Below are 27,866 nucleotides of genomic sequence, written 5' to 3' on the forward strand. Positions count from 1 at the left end.
AACGTTCAATTCAAGATATGTACCCAAGCCAAGCGAAAGTAAAGAGTTTTCCGCGTTGTTTTCAAATTTTGAGAAAACTTAATTTTTGAGTTGTTTGTGGTTATCTCACACTGTTCAAAATATTATACTAAATTCGTGATCATATTTTTGATGAAATAGTGAAAGAATTATGTTGCTGCTGTTAATACAAGTCGAGATATTCACGATTAAGTTCTGCCCATTCTTTCATATGGCTATTTTTGCAAAGGCGCCCCACAGTAAAGTAAGTCGTATTCACGACAAAATCATGAAATCATGGATCATGTCTATCATGAATAATAAGTATTGATTTCATGAGCAAAATGATTGGTATCATACACAATAACACATCTTTCATGAAAATGTTCATGATATCAATCATTTTACTTATGAAATTTCATGAGTAGGCATGGTTCATGATTTCATTATTAAAAAATCATGGTACCGGTAATAGATTTTTATCCGTGTGATACTGCGTACTTGTTTTTACCCTCAAATGCACTGTATTTTAATTTGTACTGTATTTTTACTCCGAAATGTACTGTATTTCTCACACTAGAAAATAATACAGAGTTTTGAATCTTTAACGCATCGAATTTCGATTTGTAGCAGTACAAAACGTCAGAAAGAACAGCGACAACACGTAACGAATGTAAATGTAACACGTACATGCAAACAACAATTTTTTCATTAATCATTCTTGTTCAGAGTGCGTCACAACAATTTAGCGAAATTTTGATGATTAAAAAAATGTCTCAACCAAAACGAAAATATACACTAAATCAAAATCGTCATCAAAAATATAAGCTCCTAAAATAAATAAATAAAAATTGAGATTATGGAAATAAATCATTTGATAATTATTTGCTTTTAACGATTTGTTTAGTCTTGTCAAGACGTACAACCGTGTTGAACTAGTTTTATATTTGATCAGTATCTAACGAGGAAACCAGATTTAATGATAATGATAAGCAAATACAACTGCGTGATTAAAAACCGCGAAAAAGCTACCGAAGAGACGGGACTCGAAGCCGTAGCTAGGTCCTATCAGGGGAGATCGGTTTTGCCAATTAAGCTACCCTGCATGTGAAACATACTAAAAAAAACAGACTAATTGAGGGCTGAAACAACTGGCGGAATTGTAGAAATGACTACAAATGAACACCGTAGCGCCCGAACACTGAATATGCTCGGTTATTTTGTTCAATTAGGCTGTTTCTTCGAGTGTTTCCCATGCAGGATAATTTATTTGGCAAAACGATTTACCCGAATTGGAGCTAGCTACGGGTTCGAGTCTCGTCTCTGTGGTGGCTTTTGCGCGGTTTTCATTACATAATTGTATTCGCATGTCAATTTTTTAATATTGTTTCCACGTGAGATTCTGATCAAATTTATTTGGTTTCGTTTTTTATTCATTATTTTCAGAAAAATGCGTACTGTATAATGTACTGTTTTTTCAAAATCGATGAACTGTATTTTCTTGATTTTAACGCCAAATTTACTGAAAGCGTTAGGTAAAAACTAACATAACCTTTTCGATTTGTAAACTGTTATGTCATGTTGATAAGAATTTTTCTTTATTTTGCATCGTCGCACTAAATAATTAAACACACTTTACCCTGTGGTTCTGAAACCGGAAGTCGAACCGGGATGAAATTAAACAGCAACCTATGAGACTATAGGAACTTTTATTTGAGCCTGTTTGTGGGAATCGATCAAATCATCTCTGAGAAAATTGAGTGAGTCTCGTTTTAAACTTTTTGACCATTATTTCCGATACTTCTGGAACCGGTAACTTGGGACCAGGATAGCCGAAGTCGGTTGGTTTAGTAATACCGTTTTCGTTTTGAACCTACACGTGGGCGACTCTGACTCCGAGTAAAACGAACACGTGGTACGTGCCCTAAACAACTCAAAAAAGAAAAAGAAAAAATAAAGAAACTCGCATGGATGCGTGGTGCGACCCGAGAAAATTTTCAGAGTGAAACTACGCGATTGGTGTCCGATCTGGAGCGACCCCAGATTGCTAAAACAAACATATCAAAAGTTATTTGGGCGACTCTGAGTCAGCTCTCGGGCTGCTCTGATCAATAAACGAAAACGGTATAAGTAAATAATATAACCTACAAATTGAGTCAGTTTTGAGCCAAATCTAGAAGAATTTTACCCTTTTTTGCATCGTCGTTTTAAATGCCGGTGTGAAATTCAATAGCAACCTATGGGACAACGAAATTTTTTATTTTATGAGTGGCATTATTTGCCACATACTCGCACATATACACGCACAGACACATACATTGCTCAGCTCAATGAACTGTGTCGAATGATATAGAACACTTAGTCCTCTAGGCCAATTTTCACTAGTCAATTTTTCAAGTGATTGCATAAACTTTCTGTATGAGAAAGACAATAAGTGTATGCACATATTTGCAGCAGGAAATTGAATATACAGGGTCCGGCACTCGAAGTGTAACCAATTAAAAAGGCCATAAATTCAGTTTGGAAAATTACTTTTACTTAATTCAAAGTACAAAATGTGTAAAAATAATACAAAATTCAGAATCAATTCACTTTTGCTCGATATGACCACCTTTTACCTTGACTATGGCCTTGAGACGGTCAAAAAACGAATCGCAAGCTGCCGAATGTGACTTGCAGGTATTTAGGTCCACTCGCGGACAATAACTTTTTTCAGTGCCTCGAGACTGGTGTATCTTTTAGTTCGGACTTTGCTCTCCAAAATGGTCCAAAGAGAATAATCCATTGGATTCGCATCTGGTGAATTCGAGAGCCATTGTGTGGACGTGATGAAGTTCGGAACGTTGTTTTTCAGCCATTCTTGGTTCACTCGAGCTTTGTGAGACGGCGCCGAGTACTGCTGAAACGTCCATGGTCTGCCACCGAAATGTTTGTCTGCCCACGGCTTCAAAGCAACCTCCAGAATACTTTCCCGATAATATGTCGCATTTACCTTGACGCCAGGCTCGATGAAAACGATTGGAGAGCGCCCATCTGCGGTTACAGCGGCCCAAACCATTATCTGTTGCGGGTGCTGCCTCCTGGTGGCCAATCGATGACTCAAATTCTCGTATGAACGGTCGGTCAAGTAAACCCTATCGTTTTGAGAGTTTACGAATTGCTCAATTGGAAAAATTTTCTCGTCAGAAAATACAATGTTCGGAAATTGACCGCTTTCGGCCAAACGAAGCAACTCCTTCGCTCTCTCCATCACTGATTTTTTTTTCGCGTTCACTTTTGGCAAAATGCTTTCTTGCGCTTGTAAACAATACAACTCCGAACTGTCATTTAGCAAATTTCTAGAGAGCTGATGCCCGTGCGTCAGCTGCGCGAGCGGTCTGAAGTTGGTTACACTTCGAGTGCCGGACCCTGTAAAGTTACTCCTCAGGTCTTTACTTTTCAATATACTTTAAAAGCAACACTAAGCGTAAATTAAAATATGTTGTATAATTCATTTAAAAGTCAAGGCATTTTAACTTACTTTTACATAGATGATGGTTTTTAATCAAATTTTTGATTCATTTCAAAGTAACATATCATTGAATTACATGTCGTGTAAATTTCATTATTTTTACGTGCACCTACCGACGCGTATCAATTTTGCATCGTAAATTCGTCATTTTGAGTGACGTTTTGAATGTTTTGGCACTCATCGCCCTATAAGTTCGGAACCGGAAGTCGGATCACAATGAAATTGCCCAGTATATTTAAAGATAATGAGAGCAATAATTTGAATGTGAAAATCGGCTTAACCGTTGGAATGAATTTGAAATTCAGGAAAATTGTATAAGGCTTTAAGACCTTTCATATGAATAACTTGTAAGTACTAAGTTTGTGAAAATCGGTTCAGTCATCTCTGAGAAACGTGTGTGACTATTTTTTTCCTTTTTTAGGTACATATCTCCCTGTAGTTCAGGAATCGGAAGTCGGATCGGGATAAAATTTTAAAGCAGTCCATGGGGCCATAAGACCTTTCATTTGAATCTGAGTTTGTGAAAATCGGTTCAGTAATCGCTGAGAAAATTGAGTGACATTGTTTGTCACAAACATACATACATACACACACAGACAGACGTTTTGTGATTTCGAGGAACTGAGTCGAATGGTATATGAAACACGGCGCTCCGGGCCTCGGTTCAAAAGTCGGGTTTCAAAGTGATTGTATAACCTTTTTATATGAGAAAGGCAAAACTGAAAATAATATCATTCAAATTTCTCGGAGAGGGCTCAATCAATTTTGGTAGTATCTTTCCGTCAAATATTTAGATGAATGAAATATTGAAATATATGAGCGACTTGTGTTACGATTATATTTATGTAATGATTTTTTCTAGGTCAAGGTTCAAACTAACAAATGACTTGGAATAGCGCTCTACTTCCTGGAATACAAACGTAATCATCTGTAACCAAATAGTCATTTCCAAGACTCCAAAGTCACTAACGGTCCTTTTCAGGACCCCAAAAGTAACGCAAAGAACTTATTTAGAAAACTTTCCTAAACTGCCGCTCTAATTCCTAGAAAACAAACGCAAACTTCCGAAACCGAATGGTCTTTTTCAGGACTACAAAATCCTAAACGATCAAACGGTATCAAATCAATTAATATGCCGCGAGATTGATGTAGGACTGCATTCGAGATGTGTAGACTCGTCTGAACTCGTCAAAAGATGAAAAAACTACCGAGTAATGTTTAGAATGTGAATTTGCAATAATGAATATCTTACGAACCGAAATGAACCGACTGTTCCAGTATCTTCTCATGTCTATCTCGTAGATCTGCTGTAAAAATCGAAAATCTTCTATCGCTACCGGCACGGCTCTCTGCAATCTGACACCAGATTCTGCAAAATCATGGCCTCATGATTTGGATTCAATGCGTTACTCCTCTTCCGTGTTATTATTTGTTACAAACTATTCCTTAATCGTAACATAATCTGGTCGAAACGTTAATATTAACCCTTCCTACATCAATCTCGCGGGTATGTCTCTGACATTACCTATTCCAAGTTTTTTTTCAAAAGCAAGACAAGAGTCAAAATATTGATTATATGAATTGTTCTTTTCGGTTATGAAGTGTGCGTTTGCGAATTTTGAGCCAAATCAAAACATACAAAAAATAGATTTAAGTAAATAATCGGGATTTCTGGTAGAACCGCTTATTTTGTTTAGATTTTTTCGGTTTAACATTTTTTAAAAGTTAAGTGCGAACAGTTTTCATATTTTGATTGTAAATGCATCCAATATTACTGATTGATCATATAATGAAACGGTATAGGTTTTTTAGGCTGATCTTAACTTACTGTGATGTACATTTTTTTTTTCAATTTATCTTAATCAAAAACTCTATTCCGCGGATTTTATAGCTCGTTTTTCATGCTTTAATCGATTTGACAATTTTGCCGACGCCAATTCAGGTCTGCCGCTAGGTCTATAATTCAAGTTTAAATTTATAATAATCGTTTCACTCGCCGTCTTAATTAAACAACTCACACTCGCACGGACAGGCTCCGGTTTGCTGGGACTATGAATAAAAACACAGCTAGCGTGCATATTTTGCTTCGAACGGACCGACCGGTGAGTAACAGAGTAGCCCATTAATATGATCATGTCGAAATCTCGCATTAAAATGGCTTGTGAAGAATTTTCCATCCATTCCTGTTCAGATACAATTATGACTACTTTGTATGAAGTGCCTTGGTCAAACTGGAAGACCGCAGGGTGCTACTGCTGAATGTATCGAATTCCATGCACTTCACTCGTCTCCGCAGTGCAAAGAAAAAAAACTGCAACCTCACGAAGACTAATCCCTCACCGGACGGAGTCAAATAGCTACCGGGAGTGTTACGATTATACGACTCTAGTATTCAAATTACAGATGCATCCGGTTTGTCGGTCGCTCGCAGCCTGATACAGCCTGGTCTATACCACAAATCTGACCTCGCTTCGGAGCCCGGTCTGCTGCAGTCAAATGCATCTTGTGCGAGCGCTTGAAAGGTGAGACGTTTGAATCTCGATACCTACGTGGGACTAAAAAATCTTCGCCATATGAAATGTCACAGTTGGTATAGATGGAATAATCGACTGTGACAGACGATAAGCACGCATTGAAAGTTGTTGCAGGATCACTCGCTGGAGGAGATCCCTGAGTCATGTGGGGAGGATGGTTGCACGGTTCTTTTGCACGCGTTATTCTCACTCGCCAGGTTCGAACAAGGTTGATCGGATATTCAATCGCAATCAACAAAAAAAAAACATTGACCTCAACAACCGCAGAGACAAAATATGACACAGGATTTCATTGCATAGAAAAATCTTAACAATATTGGCAGTTTTTCTTTTCGCTAAAATTTTTTTGTACAGCAGCGGTTTTCTGCATAACTTTCAGCTACCGGAGAATTAATATTAACGTTCCGACCATATTAAGTTACGATTAAGGAATAGTTTGTAACAAATAATAACGCAGAAGATGAGTAACGTAATGGATCCCAAACATGAAGCCATGATTTTGCAGAATTTGATGTCAGATCGCAGAGAACCGTGTCGGCAGCGATAGAAGATTAGCGCAAAATTTTCGATTTTTACAGCAGATCTAAGAGATAGATATGAGAAGACACTGGAACAGTCGGTTCGTTTCGATTCGTAAGACGTTCAAAACTCAAAAGATTAAAAAGATACTGAACGAAATTAAGTGTGTTAATTCGAAATATGAGTCAATTCGATGATTGTCTCTTCTCAGTCATTAGTAGATTAAACCAAGTAGGATCAGCTCCACTACTAGTTTCTTCTCTGAAAAGTATTATTAAGAGTGTGATCGTGTGTGCATAGTTTTAGAGTATCAGGCTTCTTACTTGTCTATTTAGATCTGTTTCACAGATGTTTTTCAAAGCTTTATCGAAAACAGACATTGAGAGCAATATAAGCAATCAGTAGCTTATAGTTTTTTGTTATTGCTTTACAGCTATCTTTTTATTATCGAACTGTTCTACAGATTTTCTCTGCCACCTCTGAGAAATCGATGTGAATTTTATTTAGAAATTATTGACCACTCTTTCCGAAATTAATTTTACTCGACAAACTACCGCGAAACTTTACAAAACAAAAAGAACATACTGAATAGGTTTAAAGCAGTGATTCCAAAACTTTTCTGGTCGACTGCCAATTTTGAATATAATAATCGTTCTACTGCCCACCAAGTAGAAAAATATTATTGAAATTCTCCGGCAATCGAATCATCATTTTACAGTTAACTCAAGAATAAAATACAAAATAAATAGAAATGATACAAAAAATAATTTTCTTCCCAACCCCAACGCGATGAAAATTAATTGTTAATTGAAGATTCTAGCGATCAAACATTGAATAAGCAAAATAGAAGTTAATAGAGAAACAACGAAATCTAACACACAATTGTTCAATCGGAGAATTAAAGAGAGATCGCCTGGTAAATTCTACCACAGGGGATCGAGTAAAATGTGAACCACACCGTGAACAGTCAGATCAAATACCAAGTCCTTTTCTACCGGGAAGTCTTCTGAGTTGTGTGTCATCACATCCACAGTAGTTCAGTTGGCAGAACGATTCGATTTGTAGCGGTCTCTGAGAGCTTGTTACGTCAGTTCTTGGATTTCGTTTTTTTTTTATTTTATCAGTCATAATTTCAGTCTGTCTTAGGTGTGTTTTCTTGTGATGTATGACAACATTGTGATTTTTCTTTCAGGTGCAAAATTAATTTTTCGAGTTATTTCTGGTTTTAGTTTTACTTCTGTAAGAGACAAAAACGAAAACATTTGAAATCAAGCAGTTTATTTGCGACACACAAGGTTCCACGGAAAAATAAATATGTAAATATGTGAAAGATTGTGTGTATTACTTCTATTAGTATTTGGTTCTATGATTGTTAGGAAAACTCGCTAGTCCTCTCACTCAATAACAATTGAGCGATATCTAGAGCTGTATTCTGGTCCTGAACACTGGATCTGGTTATCGAGCAAGGTTTCTGAATCAGGATACTGAATCTGAACCAAGATTTTGGACTGAAATTCTTTATCCGGATATGGATGAACTTTAAACTTGATTTGGAACATGGATCTGGATTCTAGACCTGGACCGAGATTGTGAACCTGAACTCCTGGCGGAGACCTTCACCTAGACTCTGAACCTGAACCTGAATTCGTAACATAGGCTTGGACTTGGATTTTGGACCAGAATTGTTTTTTTCCGAACTTTTGACAAAGTTTCTGAAACTAAACTTTGAGCCTAGACTGTGGACGTAATTCTTGACCAGTATTTTGCTCTCTAGGATTCCTCAATTCTAAACTTGAACCTAACTTATTGACAGAGATTCAAATCCTAGAACAGGATTCTGAACCCCAGGACCCGACAAATTTTCTGGATATTAATACTGAATCTGGATATGGATTTTGAACCTGGATTCTGACAGAAAAATTTTCACTTGGATTCTGAGCGTGGATTCGTATTCTAGACCTGAACCTAGTTTCTTGACTTGAACTACTGACGTAGATTTTGAGTCTAAATCTGGAGTAGGATTCTAAACCAGATTTTCTACTCTGATAATTTGCCTGCACCAGATTCGTGTACCTGGAACTTGATCCTGATTTTGGATTCCGAACCTGAACCTGGATTCAGGAACAGAACTCTGGGCTTGGATTCTATGTCCAAACTTTGTAGCCTGACTAAGGACTTTAATTCTGAATCTGAGTTCTGTATCTGCATTCTGACCTTGGATCTATATTCTGACCCTGAACCAGTATTCTCTGCTTGGATTCAGAACCTGGACTTGAATGAAGTAACTTGACCTAACCTTTGAATATGAATTTGAGATCTGAGTGCAGAATCTAAATTCTGAACCTAAATTCGGTACTGCGATTCTGGACCAGAAATCTTAGTCTGGACCTGGATTCTGAAACGAGATGCTGGCCCTCAACTCTTGACCAACGGATATGAATTCTGAACTTGGACCCAGATTCTGGACCAAAATTCTTGACAGTGTTTTTACCTGAACCGGGATTCTGGATTTGGATTCTGGAAAATAATTCTCAAGCTACACTTGGACTTTGGTTCTGGGCCAGAATCCTGATCCCGGATTTGAATTAAGGAACGATACTCCTGACAGAGACCAAGGATTCCTGAGCGGAAATCGGGTTCCGAATTCTGGGTCTGAACTTTGTACCTGGGTTCTAGACTTGAACTCCTGACAGGGATTCATAGATTTTCGACCCCTGAATACTTAACATGAAGCTGGACTTCAGTTTTGGATATGAATTCTGGATATTAATTCCTGAAGAAATGTTGGTTACGAGCCTTAATTCTGATCCGGGAAGCAGAATTCTGAACCTTAGTTCAGTATTTGAAAAAGATTTTGGACTCGAATTCTGAAAACTCAACAGAGATTCGAGGCATAGCCCTGAATCATGAATGTGGACATGGATTCTAATTCTGAATTCTGTACTTGGACCTGAATTTTCTGGGAGCGGATCGCGAAAGCCATTTCGCCGAAAGTCGTTTCGCCGAATGCCATTTCACCGAAAGTCGTTTCGCCAAATAGGTAATTTTACCGAAAGGGTAACATGTCTCCTGAATAATTGATGTGGCATAGCCACATAACCGAAGCCAAGCGGCGGCCTCTTGCATAGAAACCTGTAACCGCCTCGTTTGCCCGGTCTACTTAAAGCTAGGTTTCTTTGCTTCAGTTAGGCCCGAACAAGTGGTAGCGAGGTCGGACAGCACATGAACCAAAACGATGTAGCGTAGCCGTATTAGATATTTTTTTTCATTTTGACTTTATAAACGGAAAATACCACATACATTTACCTGGTGGATATACTTTTGCAATTTTTTTTATGCTTAGTAGCTAATAGTCAACAAGTTTTCTTGAGAACTCTGTTCTGAGGTTCATGAATCAATCTTTATTCAAGAGTACAAGAATCAATCTTTATTCAAGAAGTACAATTGTAGGTCAACAAAACGGGTGTTAACGCTATGATTATTCATTTTTCTTTATTTTAAATCAATTCTAATAACGATTTTAGGACGATTTCATGACTTTCGACGATATGGCATTCGACGAAGCGGTCCATTCGGCGAAATGTCATTCGGTAAAATAACCCTTTCGGCGAAACGACGCTCATCCGAATTTTATTTCTGTATTTTGTATGGATAGAATTTGGAAAAAGACATGATTAGAATTTCTAATGAAACATTTAAACCTTTCTCACTTATTTCACTTATTTGACCAATTTTTGGCAGTAACATCACTTAAGAATTCATCTTCTCACTTTCATTTTATTACTCACAAGAATTCAATAATTTACTAATCACATCGTTCTTAAAACTAATAGATTGGCTGAGTAGTTTTCCACATTTACTCAGGGCCTATTTCAGAAAATTTTAACTAGCGAAGCCCACTATTTGCGACTTATTGCCCACCTGTTGTCAATTTTGAGTTTACTACCCACTAAAATGAGCTAGAGCCACCAGTGGGCTGTAGGGATTACTTTGGGAATCACTGGTTTAAAGTATTCGCTCATTTTTACATCGTCACCCATAGAAGCACACTCTTGAAATTTAATTTTAATTTCTAATTATAAAAATCATTACTCTGTTATTCCGAAATAGGAAGCCAAATCCGGACTATGGGAGTATATGACACAAGAAAGGCAAACATCGATCTCTTCCTTTATAACGCATATAACTTTTTGCTTCAATCCCTAAAAGTTCCATACACTTTGACGTCTACAACTTAGTACTGTTTTCACTACCACAGTTCCATTCTCGTCGTAAAAGCAGTGTTGGCATCATGATTAGAAAAAGTGGAAAAAATAGGAATGGTTTAGTTCTAGACAAAATAAGTCAAAACATTTGTTAATATGACAAGTATAATTATTTGAATTATGCAACAAAATAATCTATGAATGAATAAAAGAAATTGGCTGCACTGCCAGCGTCCCCAACCACATACAGTCAATCGTCTACACGATTTCGGCAGGATCAATAAAAAGCAAAAAAAAAGTACAATAGGAGCTAGTTGTTTCATACTTATAGGCTTACCCCTCGCTCGGTAGGAATTTGTTTGAAGGAAAGGATTCTGCAATTGAAGAGATTGCTTTATAAATTTTCTTTTACATGACGGGATTATTATTAAGCCATTAAATTTGTGTAATGAAATATCTGACACTGTAAATGTACTATTCCTCGCACTTTTTTCAGAGGTGTATATATCTAATAAGATATTTAACCACCGGATCTGCGACGCGTATTTCGTTTTTCATCCGATGTTATCTGCTAGTTAGTAAAGAGTTTTTGCTCTCGATATAGGAGATCGAATTTCTCTTTAGATCGGAGTTGTTGCTCATTGAAGTGTTGATCGAATATATCTATCTATTCAAGAAAGTTGTACCTTATTTCGGTGAAATAACTTAAAACAATAAACTTTATTTCAGTATGACTTCGAAAATTTTGATCAAAATTTATCGCCACACACGATATTTCTTCAGCTCTAGGAATTTGAAAATCTCTCTTTCAGTAGCCGTAGAATATTCCTGTTCAGGAAACACTTTAAAATCTAAAAGTCTTGATGTAGGTTTCATCATCCTTCATCCTGTAATCACACTCCATTAGCTAGTTTACGACATCCGACGTTCGATTTCAAGTTCTCCAGTTTTTCCACAACAATTATTTCGACTACTTTGAAAGTGAGTAGTTTGGATTTTCACGATGCACGAGCAAAATTTTGACACGTTGCTACTCTTCCTTCGATGCCATTTTAACAACACAGACGCATGTATCAAAATTTAACAGTAGACATGATACCTAAGTCCGTTTTTGTTTTTAGCGCTGCACCTCTGTAGTGTAGCAACGAGTATTCTTGCTCAAAACATTTTACCAACACGAGACAAGTATCTTTAGTTTAAACGCAATATCGAATGTCACAAGTTTACATAATCTCCGTATCTCGTCCAACGATAGACTGAAGATGGAGATCTATAGGAATACTGCGCACATTTAGAGTTCTCTCAGAATGACTTTATTTCGAGATTGGACGATATCTTATACATAAATTTTCCTGTTTGTTAATATGTGGAGATAATAAAGTTAATAAAAATCTTCATTTATAAATCGGTTCAATTAAAAAGTCAAAATTATTCAACTATTGCATTAAGGGATCGGCAATTTAGGTGATTCACAAATCTAAATTACTGTTGGTTGGTTGTTTTGCCTTTCTCATATAGAAAGGTTATGCAATCACTGTGAAAACCGACTTTTGAACCGAGGTCCGGAAAGCCGAGTGTCATATACCATTCGACTCAGTTCGTCGAGTACGCAAAATGTCTGTGTGTGTGTATGTGTGTGTGTATGTGTGTATGTGTGTGTGCATGTAACGTTTTTTTGCACTAACTTTTCTCGGAGATGGCTGAACCGATTTTCACAAACTTAGATTCAAATGAAAGGTCTTGTGGTCCCATACAAAATTCCTGAATATTATTTGGATCCGACTTCCGGTTCAAGAGTTATGGGGTAAAATGCGAAAAAAAAGAAAATATGTTTTCTAACTTTTCTCATAGATGGCGCGACCGATTTTCGCAAACTTAGGTTCAAATGAAAGGCTCTGTCCTTCCATACGTAATTCCTGAATTTCATGCGGATCCGACTTCCGGTTCCGGAAATATAGGGTAAAGTGGATTAAAAATTATATACCATCACTGAAAATGGGGAAAAACCTTTAAAAAAAATTTCTAAGTCGAACTCAAATCTTTTCCAAATGATAGTTTTTATCAGTAGACGGTCAAACAAACCGATTTCGGTTACTCTTTTAAGAATCGAAGAAAATTATTCTAAAGAATACCACAGTATTATATATGATAGTATGATTGATATGAGAAAGGCACCATTACACCACTAGGTGGATTAAAACAGGTTTTTTTTGCAGATGATGTAGCGAAAATTAATGGGTTGTATGTAACTGTCGGCTATTTTGTCATTTCAAAACTATAACAATTTTTTAGAATGTTACTTTACAATTCTGTACATTTCATTACATTTCTTGTACATTCACTTCACAATTCTGTACATTTCAATAAAATTTAATCTCAAAACTAAACTGTAATTGAAAGATACAGCTCTAATAATTTAAAATTCAAAGCAGTTCAATTAATTGTCTATTCCATGTTATTATTGTTTTACATGTCGTGTAAATTTCATTATTTCTTTATGTGTAATCATAACTTCTGATTATAGCTCCAACATCCGATATAACTGAAACATCTTTCCTATGTAGGAAGCATTCCATAAAATATGGAGTATGCATTTAAAATTAAAATGCTGAAACTGTCCACACCAGAAAGGTCATAAATTGATCTATACTACCAAACAGTGTTATTTCATTCTAAAGAATATTCCGAGAAATTCGGCACTCAGAGGGAACAATTCGAAATTAGAAAAAAAGTTTTCTGTACAGAAACCTCAAAAGCGGAAAGTGTCTGGCTGCCCAATTGTTGTCTCTTCCATATTTTTGTGCCAACCACCAGCAAACATTGTTTCTTTATTCGACCGGATGTCAACCACAAGCTCCGCTACAAACAAACAGAGAAATGTACTTCTGCATAAACATGTTTCCGAAGTACATGGAAAACCAACCACACTACATTTCGGAATTACCTGTACCGAAAGTGCTACAGAATTCAATTTATTTGCCGCCTGGTGAAACTTGAACAGAAATCGATTTGAAAATGTAATTTAAAATGCTCTGCTTTGCGATACTGAATTGTCGGTTCTACATTTCTTTCGTCTCGATTAGATACACAATAAACTTTGTTTGAATAAGTTTCGAACAATGTATTGTACTGATATATCAACACAAATAAACATTACCACTGTGATGAAACGTTATTTTTACTGGAAAAATAACCTACCGAGAATTGAACTGCTGAGATTAGCGTTAAATCAACTTAAGTGGGTAGGTTATGAACCTAAATCAATAAAGAAATTTATATTGTTTAATGACACAAGCAAAATCGTTTCTAACTATTCCATTGAGTGACATCGTCCAAATTTTGAAGCCAAACCTCCTTCTGTAAGGGCGTCTACCCACCAAACATCTCCATTTTCTGGAACCCACCCAATTTCCTACGTAACCGGAACTCGGTTTGCATTCTGTCGCTTTGCTTTCGTCCCGTTCAGAATGCTATCTCGCACTCGGCATTCACAAGCGAAAAACAGTTGGTATCTTGGCAAAGTACATAGTTTCGCGGAGACTGTTCGGAATTCTCCATCAGCAGCGGGATGTTGAACGAACGAAGTAAGACCCTTATTTATTCAAGTAGTAGGAATGAAAAATAGGTGCTGACGAAGGAAGTCACATGAATAATTACTCACATTGCCAACGTGGGCTCGGTTCGCAAAGGGAAAACACTTTGTCAGTTAGACGACATGAGAATGCGAAAACTGGCTCGAAGGAAGAATGTGTACCCGGTTTTCATGTTTCCGGCCAAACGACACACACGGACTGGCGAAGCAGGCAAACTAAGAGAACATTTACTGCATATTGATCGGGAAAATGGAGTGCATTACGTTGTTCGGTACTGAAAATTCTCTCATTCCAAGCCCGAATGGCATTTCGGTTTTTCCTTGGGAAAACTTATGAAAAGTCACTGCCGGAACCGCAACCGGATGCGCGCCTAGCAACAACTGCGTGCGAAGGTCTTCTTGGAGGTTGCCAGGATGGAGTAATAAAGCGTCGTTATGTAATTAAAGAGAACATGTTTCACTTGTGAAACGTAAAATTGCTTCCAACTTTGCTTCTCGCTAGGAATGGTGCTTCATGTTCAGAAACAACTTCTCTCCACTTTTAATTATACCTAGCGATACTCGTAAAACCCCCCCCATCGGAACAAAGTTTTTCCATGGCGTAGGGTGGGGTGCCATATAATGTTTATAGTCCGGGAATTTATCTCACAGATTTATAATACTAATAGCGTAAAGTTCGTTCTCGTTAAAGGAGATTGTGCCGGATTATGTCTCCGCCGTACTAAAATGGGTATCAATGCTGAAACGGGTTCGATTCAACGACGATTAATTCTCGAATAAGCGTGGTTGAAGTTACACACAGCAATCTAAAACTTGCTGAACATTGTTAAGCAACGAAACAATCACACAACAAACTGTGCCATCCACCCTACGAACGAAGGTTTTTTTTTCTTGACTTTGCTTATTTCTTATCAAAACACTATAATGGAGTAGAACAATTTTGAAAGTAAGAGAAGCAAAGTTCTGCACTGCTGCAAAAGAAAACTAAATGGAACGTGCTCAAAGTTTGAATAATTACTTTCAATGTTTCTTCAAGGAGCATTTGGAGGCCCACACACACAGCAAATAAATCGATTCCAACTTCGCAGCAGGAGGCATAAGACTTCATCGAGAACGATGCTGTAAACGAAATGTTTTATTTTTTGTTATGAATTTAATGAATAATGTTTTTATTGTCTTAGATTAATATTTTTTCCAGTGGATTTATTGACAATAAAGCTCTTGAAAATTAATTATGGCGACTGCTCCCAGTCAGGGTGGTTGTTAGGAAAACCTAATTTTAAAACAATAATTTTTCTTTCTCGATTCTCCAATCAAACGCGTTGGACTGCTAGATTATGATTCAAATTAGCATTGAATCGATTCCTTATTCTGTTCTAAACAGCAGGACTATAGGAACTTTCATTTGAGTTTGTGGAAATAGATCAAATCATCTCTGAGAAAATTGAGTGAGTCTCGTTTTAGAGTTTTTGACCACTATTACCGGTACTTCTGGGACCGGTATAACCTAGATCTGTTCGTTTAGTAAGTAACTAATATAACCTGCAAATTGAATTAGTTTCGAGTCAAATCTAGAAGAATTTTTTTATATTATTTGACACATACTCACACACATACACACACGGACATTGCTCAGCTAGAAGAACTGTGTCGAATGATATAGAACACTTAGCACTCTGGGCTAATTTTCACTAGTAAATTTTTCAAGTAATTTCATAAACTTTTTATGTGAGAAAGGCAATAAGTATACTTTTATAGAAAAGCATCGTTATTATGATTTTGTAATAACACTAACAAGTAGGTACAAATTAAATAAAAGATTTACAAATTTACATTAGAAATATAGATTTGAATGTGGTAACCCTGTACGCTATACGAAATTGAACAAAGCACGCTGCGAACGGAGCGGTACGTGCGGCTACCGACGCGTACCAGTTTTGCATTGTCATTTTGAATAACGCTTTAAATGTTTTGACACTCATTGCCCTATAATTTCAGTATATTTCAAGACAATGAGTGCTTTAATTTGAATCATTCTTCGTGAAAATTAATTGAACCGTTGCTGAGAAATCGAAAAGAGTTCCATTTTTGGAGCTTTTCTTCGCTATTATCGGTGCTTTCGGAAGTGAAAACCAGGGACTAGTCGTCCCAAATAGTTTTATGTATTCACTAACTAACAAGATCTGCCAACTAGATGAATTTAGCAGAAGTTTTATAAAAATGTGTAGCTCGTTTCGCCATCGTTTGTGAAAAAATACTAATGAAATTGAAAATTTTCAATAATCGCACTATAATACCGGAACCGGAAGTCGGATCTTGATAAGCAAATAAAAAGTCATAAAATTCTTTAAAAAGTCCCCGTAAACTTGACTTTTTAAAGAATTTTAAGACCTTTCATTTGCTTCTTAGTTTGTGAAAATCGGTTAAGAAACTTTCGAGAAAATTGAGTGCGCATTTACTCATAAATTTACACATATTTCCTTGTAATTCCGAAGCCGGAAGTTGGATCAAGGTAAAATTTAATAGCAGTCTATTGGACCATAAATCGTGGGAAATTCAGAACCACTTTGCAAATTGAAACAATTTCAATAAATATTTATTTAAAATGAACATTTACGACCTCGCAATGAAAACAACAAAAGATTTTCAGTAAGATTATAGATAAAAAATTTATAGTATTTCGAATCGCAGTTACCTATTGCTCATGTTTTGCTACGTAACGCTGCAGATTGGCGATAAATTACAAAAAAAAACATTTGAATAAAATTTGAACCTATTTTTTGTTCATAATTTATTGTCATTTTACATGTAAAATCCTGAAGTATCATAAAAAATGCATACAATACCCACAACCTATGTCCTACAAAATAGCCGTCCATGACCATAACCAAATATCATACAAGTACCTTTTACAAAAATTATCCTAAATGCATACAAAAAAGAGTCCCATGGAAAACTAGAATGAATTTCATCATTGAGGCACTTTCTGACTTTTCCATATTTATTTAAGCTCAAAAAATTGTTTTGAAGAGTCGTAGGCTTGATTTTCCATCTTTTTCCACCCATTTACCATTTTAACCCTACGATGAGGCAAAATGTTTAAAAAATACCTTTCTGAATAAGAACCATAATATGATTGTTTCGAAATGTAATCACAAAATATTATTAACAATGACAGAGAAGAATGAATATAATTATATGTATGTGTGTGATAATTTAACACAACGGTTAACAACCACAACTAAGTTAAAGCCGGGTATAAATAAACGATATAAAAACCTGTTTTAATTCACCTAGTGGTGTAATGATGCCTTTCTCATTTTCATTGTCTCATGTATATGACAGCAGAAATTCCCCGAAATACTACAATTTATAACAGTTCTGAAAATAGTGTTGAAGATTTCTATTGCATAATACTACTACATTGATACACTACATTTGAATATAAGTTAGTGAAAATCTATTCAATCATATGTGAGAAAGTGAAAGTCGGTAGTTCCGGAACCGAAAGCTGGATATCGGCATAGTGATATTCGGTTTATTCAAGTCAAAGTCTTGGCATTACATTCCTTTCGTGGAATTTGGCCTTTCTGTTTCAACAGACTTCGCAGCCGATTCTTAGTGTACAGAATCCTTGCATGGCTAGTAGTACTATGGATCCTACTGACACTAAGAATTCTTCCAGGTTGGGGCTCGAACATACGACAACTGGCTTGTAAGACCAGCGTCCTATGCATTGAACCGCCAACCCGGGTAATTCAACCATGCAATAATATGACGCACACATATTTTTACGATTCACTATGACGATTTAAATTTTGGACAAAAAAAGTACCAGTAGTCGGACTTGGATAAAATTCAGCAATTCATGTATGGGACTATCAATGGTTTATTTGGTTATAGAGTCTTATGATCTGCAAACTAGAGAAAATCTCTAGCTATTATAAAGAATTGGCTTATGAACAAAGTATTCCTGAAATTGACGTTTTCATACTGAGCACCCTATCTCCGTATCCAGGGGTTTGATCCGAATGGAAATTAAGATATTCTTATCGCATCGTAAGAACTTCCATCTCCGAGAAAATTGAGAGACATTATTTTCATATTTTTAATGCACTATTTCCATATTTTTATGTATATAACCCTGTAATTCCGGAATCGGAAGTTGGATACATATGAAATTCCGGAACTCTTTTCGGAACCATGAGACTTTTAATTTGAATCTAAGTTTGTGTAACTAGGTTCAACCATCTTCGTGGAAATTAAGTGACATTTATTTCACATTTTTGGTGCCTATCATCATGTAATTCCGGAACCAGAATTCGGATCTAAATGATATTCAGGAACTTTGTATGGGACCTCAAGACCTCTCATTTGAATCTAAGTTTGTGAAAATCGGTTAAGCCAGTGACGATATTTGTCACACACACACATACACACACAGACATTTGCTTAGCTTGTCGAGTTAAGTTGAATGGTATATGACATTCGGCCCTCCGGGCCTCGGTTCAAAAGTCTATTTTTGCAATGATTGTATAGCCCTTCTATATGAGAAAGGCAAAAAAAACACCCGAAACAAAAAGAAATGCTGAAAATTGACTGTTTTGCTCTAGTTTCCACTATTATTTAAATTTAAAGACTGGTTTTTACAAGAATGAAGATATGTGCGTTAAAAATATTCAGCATTTGATGCAATATAACATGTCAGAATACATTTAAAATGTATTAAATCAACTGTAAGAATAAGCCATTTTTGACGCCCGAATGTATCGGTCACAAAAGACGTAAATTTATACGAAATTTCCTTTTAATCAAAGAAGTCTCGAATAAAAACTCTTCCCGTCGACCAAAACGCTATTGAATAGTTTTGTAACTTTTTGAGTTAAGTTTATGGTAATACCAAATCAACATTAGCATGACATTTTTGGCACGGCGCGTTTTTGGCAACACAATCGTTCGATTCTGACAAGGAGAAAAAAGATAACAGTATCTTCGAATTCAAAACGATGAACTACACAGTTTTAAAACTAGACAGTATGTAACTGTTTACAACTACAACTGATGAAAGAACCGAATTGTATATCACTTAAAAAAATCGGAACCATGTGTATCATCATCTTTTCGGTAAGCTTCCATTTATCTGATTTTTTAATGAGTTATCCTGTTCAGTCATAGAAAAACAGATTAATTTTGGTAGCATGTACAAAAAATTCCGCATGTTAAGCTTCAATTGATTTTTGTGGCACCGTGCAATCAGGTACTCGGAGGGCATAGTGAATTTCGATTCCAATTCCAGACAATTTGACTGGATACATAATTTGTTTTCGCTTGCTGCCATATCGAAATAGGGTGTGCGAACTATTGACGTATGACTTTACAAATCTTGTCAAAACTGTAAAATTTTGTTTTGAATATTTGGGCTGCACTTTTTTTGTGTTCCCCATAGATTGATTTTCATCCATGCGAAATATTGGATGCCGCGAAAAAAAAACGTTCAGCTTGTAGATGTTGATGAAGAGAAGTGTTGAACTAGATCATCCAGCGTTTTTTTTTTCGAATGCGAATAATAAGCACATTTCGATGAAAATGATTGCATCTTGTGCGAGGTGAGTGGTGCATTAAATAAATCCATTAATGATTAACTTGTACCGCAACCTTCTTTTCAGTGTAGACAAACCACACAGAGTGCAAATCGTATCAATACTAAATATGGTTGGGTGAATGGCTTCGTTTAAATAGTAGCGTCAATTGTCGTCCTTGTTAGGGGAAGCTATGATCGGTGCTGGAATTTCACTAGAGTAATACACCAGTGTGTAAGTTTCATTCCTACATTGCGGATGCATTCGGTGGGCACCACACTTCTCAGTGTTCATTACACATACTTTGAGTGTGGGCTTGTGTTGGCAGAAGCTGATGCGGGAGAATCACATTCTCTTCCCATGAATCTCTCTCACGTGCTCTCGTCTAAATACACCTCAGTGATCACTGGCGCGTGATGGTGAGCGAATACTTTTGTAAACTTCAATTAATAGAGAGCAGATTTGCCCTTGATATTGCGTTCCCCTCACTTCTACTACGTAAACCATACACCAGAATGCTCACCGGCGTGAACACCTCTGTAAAAGTATCAGCGTCCACCGGAGAGAAACACTTTGGTGCGATTCAGTGCTAGAGGTAAAAGAAAATAAACACGCGCACTCATGATGCGTGCACCTTTTATACTACAATGGTGCATATATGTAAAAGAAAAGAGCTCTCGTTGAGGTTGTCAGTGCGATGGGAGAAATTTCGTTTGCTCTTCGTCACACAGAGGAGATGGGCATCTCTGGTTATGATAATGGCTTGGAAAATGTCTAAAATGAAACATTGTTCAGTATGGATTAAAGTTTAGATAACTATTTATTTACAATACAAAGTTTTATCTAAAGCTTGCTTCATTTAGAATTGGAACAAACTGTTGCTCATATTGTGGAGCTCCTGGTGGACGGATTTGGAAGTTCTTGGCGCTCACGTGTCGGGAATTTTGTCAGCTTCACGTATTATTGTTGACATTCCGCAAATCGACTATACTTTGCAAACAATCAACATGGAAGCCAAAAGAAGGGAAAAAATTGTGCACAATTACTTGGAAAATTTATTGTGGTCTGCATTTAGGCTAGCTTAACAGCTGAAATTGCCCAGAAATACCGTATGGCGTGTTATCAAACGGTATAAGGAAACATTGATGACGATTCGGAAGCCTCAAGCCAATCGTCGGAGTGGAACTGTCGAGCGGAAATTTCGTGGTAAGATTTTGAAGACGATTAAGAGGAATCCTAATCTGTCGGACCGTGATTTGGCCAGAAAATTCGGTGCTACCCATAGTACCGTGAAGAGAATTCGACTCCGGAAAGGAATCAAGTCGTATCGAGCTAGCAAACAGCTAAATCGTACCATAAAACAGAATAGTGTGGTCAAAATTCGTGCTCGAAAACTATATGATCAGGTGCTGACCAAGTTCGACGGGTGTCTTCTGATGGACGATGAAACCTATGTCAAGGCTGACTTCGGGCAAATCCCAGGTCAAAAATCAAATACTTGGCAACGGCTCGGGGGGATGTTTCAGCCAAATTTAAATTTGTGTTTGAAGACAAATTTTTCAGAAAAATTTATGATTTGGTAGGGCATTTGCAGCTGTGGCAAAAAACCGAAAGTTTTCGTTACAAATAAGACAAGAGTGTCTCTAAAAACGAATTTTGCCGTTCATTCGATCCCACGACCATCCCGTAATGTTTTGGCCAGATTTGGCAAGCTGTCATTACAGCAAAGTCGTTCAAAAATGGTATGCAGAGAAAGGGGTCCAGTTTGTTCCAAAAAACCTTAACTCACCCAACTGCCCCCAGTTCCGCCCTATTGAGAAATACTGGGCAATCATGAAGAGGGGACTCAAGGTTGTCAAAAACATCAATCAGATGACGACCAGGTGGAATAACGATGGACGAAGAAGGTGTGCGGCGCCTACAGTAAAAATTCGAGAATTCCTTCGAAACCGTGACGAATAATTTTATCCGTATTTTTTCTTAAAAGTACATATGTATAAAAAAAGATCTTGAATTCAAAAATAAATAACTGAAATACAAACAATTGTCTTTGTTCCAATTCTATCTGAAGCAAGCTTTACTCTAATCGATGCGTAGGAATATTTCCAAGCAGTAGGTGCAATGATATCGAAAATCTATTAAAACTCGATCGAGCTGTAGGTGTTCAAAACCTAACTACGGTTTGTACGGTAGAGTTTTTAACATATTTTGAACTGGCACCCCTGTATAGAAAACAGAGACGTCATAGGTGTAAATCATACGTGGGACCGTCATCGTACAGTTTGCTAGAACTGAACTGTTCCTTGGAAATGATAGTTTCATGATAGTGTTAACAGAGTATACGGAAAGGGTACTTTTTTCGTGACACCGTTACTAACCTCCACGACTTGCTGAGTTCCGGTATCGATGTCTATTTGGAATGATCCATCTTCCAGTACAGTTCCGGTTGGTTCCAGAACCTGAAAAAATGCAAAGAAGACATATTCATTAAAATGTAGCAGATCAAAGAGGGTTCTGCAACGGTATCTGATATTTGTAAATATTACGATTGAAAATCGATTTTTTTACCTTTTTTTATATATATAAAAAATAGGTATAGAATTCGCTCAAACTTTCGAAAATTTTTCCGAGGCCCAGAGGGCCGAATGACATATACCAATCGATTCAGCTCGACGAACTGAGCAAATGTCTGTGTGTGTGTGTATGTGTGTGTGTCTGTATGTGTGTTGTCAACTAAGAGGTCGAGATCTCAGAGATGGCTGGACCGATTTTGATCAAACTAGTCGCAAATGAAAGGTCTCCCCGTCACCCAAAACGCTATTGAATGGTTTTGAGATCGGATGTTTACTTTTTGAGTTATACGAAGTTTTATGTCAAAATTTTCAGTTTTTTGACAGTATCTGTCACAAATGACCTTGAAAACAGAATATGTTTTCAGACTTAGATTCCGCACGATAATACCTATTCAACAAGCCATAGATTGTTAAAATCCGTCCATTTTTAACGGAGATATCGAAATTTTTGTGTAAACGACTTTTCCTCCTATTCCAGCAGTAGGAGTTTTAAGCGCTGTATGACAAAGCATTGCTTGGGAGCAACGGAAAACACGATCCAGTCGGTGTTGAACAGTCGTTCGCACCGCACGCGTATAGCTCTTGGCTCCTGAAATTTTTTTCTGGCTACCTAGAGTTTCATTGATTCAAGGCTTCAGTCTTTTTCAAGGCTACCTGAATCACTAACTAAGTGACTAAGTGATACAAAGAGTGATATTAGAGTGACTAAGTGATACAAAGAGTGATATTAGAGTGACTAAGAAATTAATCAGCCTTTTTTAAGGCTAGCTAGGAGTCTAATCGAAGACTAATTTAGCCTAGTTAATTTAATTTAAAATTTCATTAATTTCAAAAATGCCTGCGTCCAACCGGAAAGGCAACAAGCCTAAGGCTAAAAATAATTCAATACGGAATAAATCACAATCCGTTATTCAACATTTTTCTAATAACATTCACGATCTTATAGAATCTGAATGTAAAAATAAAAGACAACGGACGGATTTCCCTTCCGTTGATCCTATGCCGTCTAACAATATTTACGAGATTCTTCCTGAATCCGATTGTAGCGACATAGAAGAAAATTCTTCAAAAATTCCCAAAATGGACGCTTGTCGTTCTGGGAAGAAACATCAATCTATGCCACCAGTGACGGTGATGATTTCCGACTTCAAAGCATTCCGTACTGAGCTTTCTACTTTTCTCCCGGAAGTAAAAGTCTCATTTCAAATCGGACGAAGAGGAGAATGTCGAGTCTTGGTGGATGGATTGGAAGATTACGAACGTCTTATTCGATATTTGTCCGAAAAACTTCATAAATTTTATTCATATGATATAAAATCAGACAGACCCTTCAAGGCTGTCTTGAAAGGATTATCAAATGATCAAAGTATTGATGAAATTAAAAATGAACTAAAAGAATTGCTTGGTTTTGCCCCTTCCCAAGTAATACTTATGAAAAAAAGAGCGAATGGTACTTCTAAACCACGCTCTGGAATTTCCCATGAACTTTACCTAATACACTTCAATCGAAGTGATGTAAACAATTTGAAAACTTTAGAAAAAGTACGTTTCATTTCCCACATTAAAATTCATTGGGAACATTATAAACGGCATAATCGTATTGCTAACTTAACGCAATGTCGTCGTTGCCAAGGCTTCGGTCATGGAACCAAAAATTGTCATATGGATATACGGTGTTTGAATTGTGGTAAATCGCATTCGAAAGACGTTTGTCCAATGAATGAAACCACTGATAAATTTTCATGTTCAAATTGCAATGGAAATCATAAATCCAATTATTTGAAATGTCCTGTCAGGGAAAAAATTTTAAACGCTCGTTCGCTTAGACAACAAGTCAAATCAACGACCTTAAATTTACAGAATATACCTGAAAATTCTTCTAAGGCACCTGCCAATTCGTCTTCTAACGAAAACAATTTATTGACAGGTAGATCGACCTCGTCATCATCTTCTTCTAATGTCAGTTATGCTGGTATATTAGGTAGAAATCTATCTCCTATTTCTTCTAATGTAAATAATCAAAACACAGGACCGCCTTGCAGTTCTTCTTCTAACGAAAACAATTTATTAATAGGTAGACCGGCCAAATCATCTTCTTCTAATGGCAGTCTACCTACAAATATTCCTTCAATGCCATTCGCTTCTTTAAATGAAGTCGATTTAGGCGATATAACTGAAAATAAAATGATCTACCTACAAGATCAACTTTTTCAAATGATCATCCAAATGAATTCGACTTCATCACTTTTTGAAGCATTTCAAATCGGATGGAAATTTGCAAATAATATTATAATGAATTTAAAATTTAACAGTGATGTTAAATAATTATTTGAATATTTTAAATTGGAATGCTCGATCTTTGAAATCGAGTGAAGATGAATTTTATAATTTTCTCAAAGTTCACAAAATTCATATTGCCATTGTGACAGAAACTTTTCTTAAACCAAATGTAAAATTGAAAAGTAATCCACATTATGTGGTTCATCGATTTGACAGGTTTACTGGAATTGGTGGTGGAGTTGCCATTTTTGTCCAACGGCAAATTAAACATCGAATTTTACCTTCTTTCAATACTAAAGTTATTGAAAGCTTGGGAATCGAAGTTGAAACCATTCATGGAATTTATTTCATCGCTGGAGCATATTTGCCATTCCAATGCACCGGCGAACAATTAAATTTCTTTAAAGGCGATTTGCAAAAACTTACAAGATATCGATCGAAATTTTTCGTAATAGGGGACTTAAATGCTAAGCATGTCCAGTGGAATTGTAGGCAAAATAACAGTAATGGTAAAATACTTCATAATCAACTCTCAGCTGGTTACTTTACAGTTCTTCATCCCAGTAATCCTACTTGTTTCTCTTCCGTGAAAAACCCGTCTACAATTGATCTGGTTCTAACAGATCAAAGTCACATTTGTAGTGAACCGATTACTCATGCTGATTTTGACTCAGATCATCTTCCTGTAACATTCAGACTTTCCAACGAAGCTATAATTAATCCAATTAGTTCTATTTTCAACTATCATAGAGCTAATTGGTTGGATTACAGATCTCACATTGAAAATCATGTGGATCATGAAACTATTTTAGAAAATTCTGCGGACATCGACACAGCAATTGATAATTTGAATCATTATATTATCGAAGCTAGAAATCTTTCAGTTCCCAAAGCTCAAACTAAATTAAATTCTCCCATCATCGATGACAATCTTCAACTGCTCATTCGGTTGAAGAATGTTCGTCGACGACAATATCAACGTTCTCGTGATCCTGCTATGAAAAACATAGTTAAGGATTTACAAAAAGAAATTAAACATAGATTTACTCTTTTGCGAAATGAAAATTTCGCTAAAGAAGTTGAACAAATTAAACCATATTCTAAACCTTTCTGGAAACTTTCTAAGGTTCTTAAGAAACCTCAGAAACCAATTCCTGCTCTCAAGGAAGGAAATCAAATACTTCTTACAAATGGTGAAAAAGCTCAAAAACTTGCTCAGCAGTTCGAGAGTGTCCACAATTTTAATTTAAACGTTGTGAGTCCTATTGAAAATGAAGTCTCACTGAAGTATGATCATATTTCAACCCAAGTGTTATCACACGATGACATTATTGAGACGAATTTTGATGAAATTAAATCAATTATTAGGAAACTCAAAACCATGAAGGCTCCTGGTAATGATGGATTTTTTAATATTCTTATTAAAAATCTTCCCGATGTTGCCTTGAGACTCCTGGTTAAAATTTTCAACAAGTGTTTTTCATTAGCTTACTTCCCAAAAAGATGGAAAAACGCTAAAGTAATTCCTATCCTAAAACCTGATAAAAACCCAGCAGAAACATCAAGTTATCGCCCAATTAGTTTACTTTCTTCTATCAGTAAACTTTTTGAAAAAATTATCTTGTTAAGAATGATGACTCATATAAATGAGAATTCAATTTTTTTACCAGAGCAGTTTGGATTTCGTCATGAACATTCAACTACTCATCAACTTGTCAGAGTAACGAACATGATAAAATCAAATAAATCTTCTGGGTTATCCACTGGAGTTGCTTTTCTAGACATAGAAAAAGCATTCGACAGTGTTTGGCACAAAGGTTTAATAGCAAAAATGTCTGATTTCCAGTTTCCTATTTATTTGATCAAAATGATTCAAAATTATTTAACTGATCGTACTCTTCAGGTTAGCTATCAGAATTGTAAATCTGAATTGCTACCCGTACGAGCCGGTGTTCCGCAGGGTTCGAGTGTAGCTCCAATCTTGTATAATATTTTCACTTCTGATCTTCCAAATCTACCCGTTGGTTGTCAGAAATCGCTATTCTGTGACGAAACAAGTCTGTTAGCCACAGGTAGAAATCTAAGAGTGATCTGCAGTCGCCTACAAAGAAGTTTAAATATTTTCAGTGATTATCTGTCAAAATGGAAAATTAAACCAAATGCAGCAAAAACGCAATTAATTATCTTTCCTCACAAGCCAAGAGCTTCTTTTCTTAAACCAAACAATAATCACATTCTCAAATTGAATGGCTTGGAATTGACATGGTCTGATCAAGCTAAATACTTAGGTTTAACGTATGACAAAAAACTCACTTTCAAGGATCACATTGAAGGAATCCAGGCAAAGTGTAATAAATATATTAAATGTTTATATCCTCTTATAAACAGAAATTCCTAGTGCTGGGCCAAGCTGGTGAAGGAAACAACAAAGGGCGTTTCCCAAGCTCTACCCAGGCCACAATATACAGCCACAAGTGCTGAGCAGAAGAGTGCAAAGGCACACAGAAGCAGGAGAGTGCAAAGGCACACAGGTGCGAAGGCACTTCGGTGCAGAAGCATATCGGTGCGGAGCACAAGGAAGAAGGAGACAAGACAACTCGGTCTTTCCACTGCCATACAACACGCAGGTATACACCGGTGACCTGCGCTGGTTGCAGCTGGCGAAGACAAAAGTAAATCGGAAATCGAGTGGTGCTGGATGTCAGGTAGCAGTAGCATCACATCCAACAATCAGCATCCAACAAGAACATCTAGAGCAACGAGGATCTACACGGCAGTGCAACGAAGATAGACAACAATTTCAAGGTAGAAGTTTTTTCTTTTCCTTTTGATTGAGTACTGTGTAGTGTTGGTTTCATTTTTTACTTTAAAGTTTGATTAAAAATTTTAATGTGATGGATGAATCCATGGACGTAAATCCTAGCATGAATCCTATACCCCCACGAACGAAAAAATATCAGGAGAGCTCTTCTGGGCCTTGGATAGTCTTTTTTAGACGTATATCAAAGCCATTAAACATTTACCAAATTTCTAAAGGTTTGACATCACGATTCTCTTCAATCAAAGAGATCATAAA

General features: G+C 36.6%; 2 protein-coding genes across 10 annotated transcripts in view; one reads left to right on the plus strand and one right to left on the minus strand.

Moving 5' to 3' along the window:
• The window catches only part of LOC131440051 (mpv17-like protein), a 438,206-nt gene that overhangs the window by 358,615 nt on the left and 51,725 nt on the right, over nucleotides 1–27,866 (plus strand). The gene's annotated exons all lie outside the window — the stretch shown is intronic.
• LOC131440029 (uncharacterized) overlaps nucleotides 1–27,866 on the minus strand; it is a 129,730-nt gene that overhangs the window by 29,257 nt on the left and 72,607 nt on the right. For both annotated transcript variants that reach the window (XM_058611126.1, XM_058611121.1), the window contains exon 2: nucleotides 22,316–22,396. In XM_058611126.1, the coding sequence (XP_058467109.1) occupies nucleotides 22,316–22,396 (81 nt within the window). The remainder of the gene's footprint in view (nucleotides 1–22,315; nucleotides 22,397–27,866) is intronic.

Source organism: Malaya genurostris, chromosome 1 (assembly GCF_030247185.1).
Source record: "Malaya genurostris strain Urasoe2022 chromosome 1, Malgen_1.1, whole genome shotgun sequence".
NCBI lineage: Eukaryota > Metazoa > Arthropoda > Insecta > Diptera > Culicidae > Malaya > Malaya genurostris.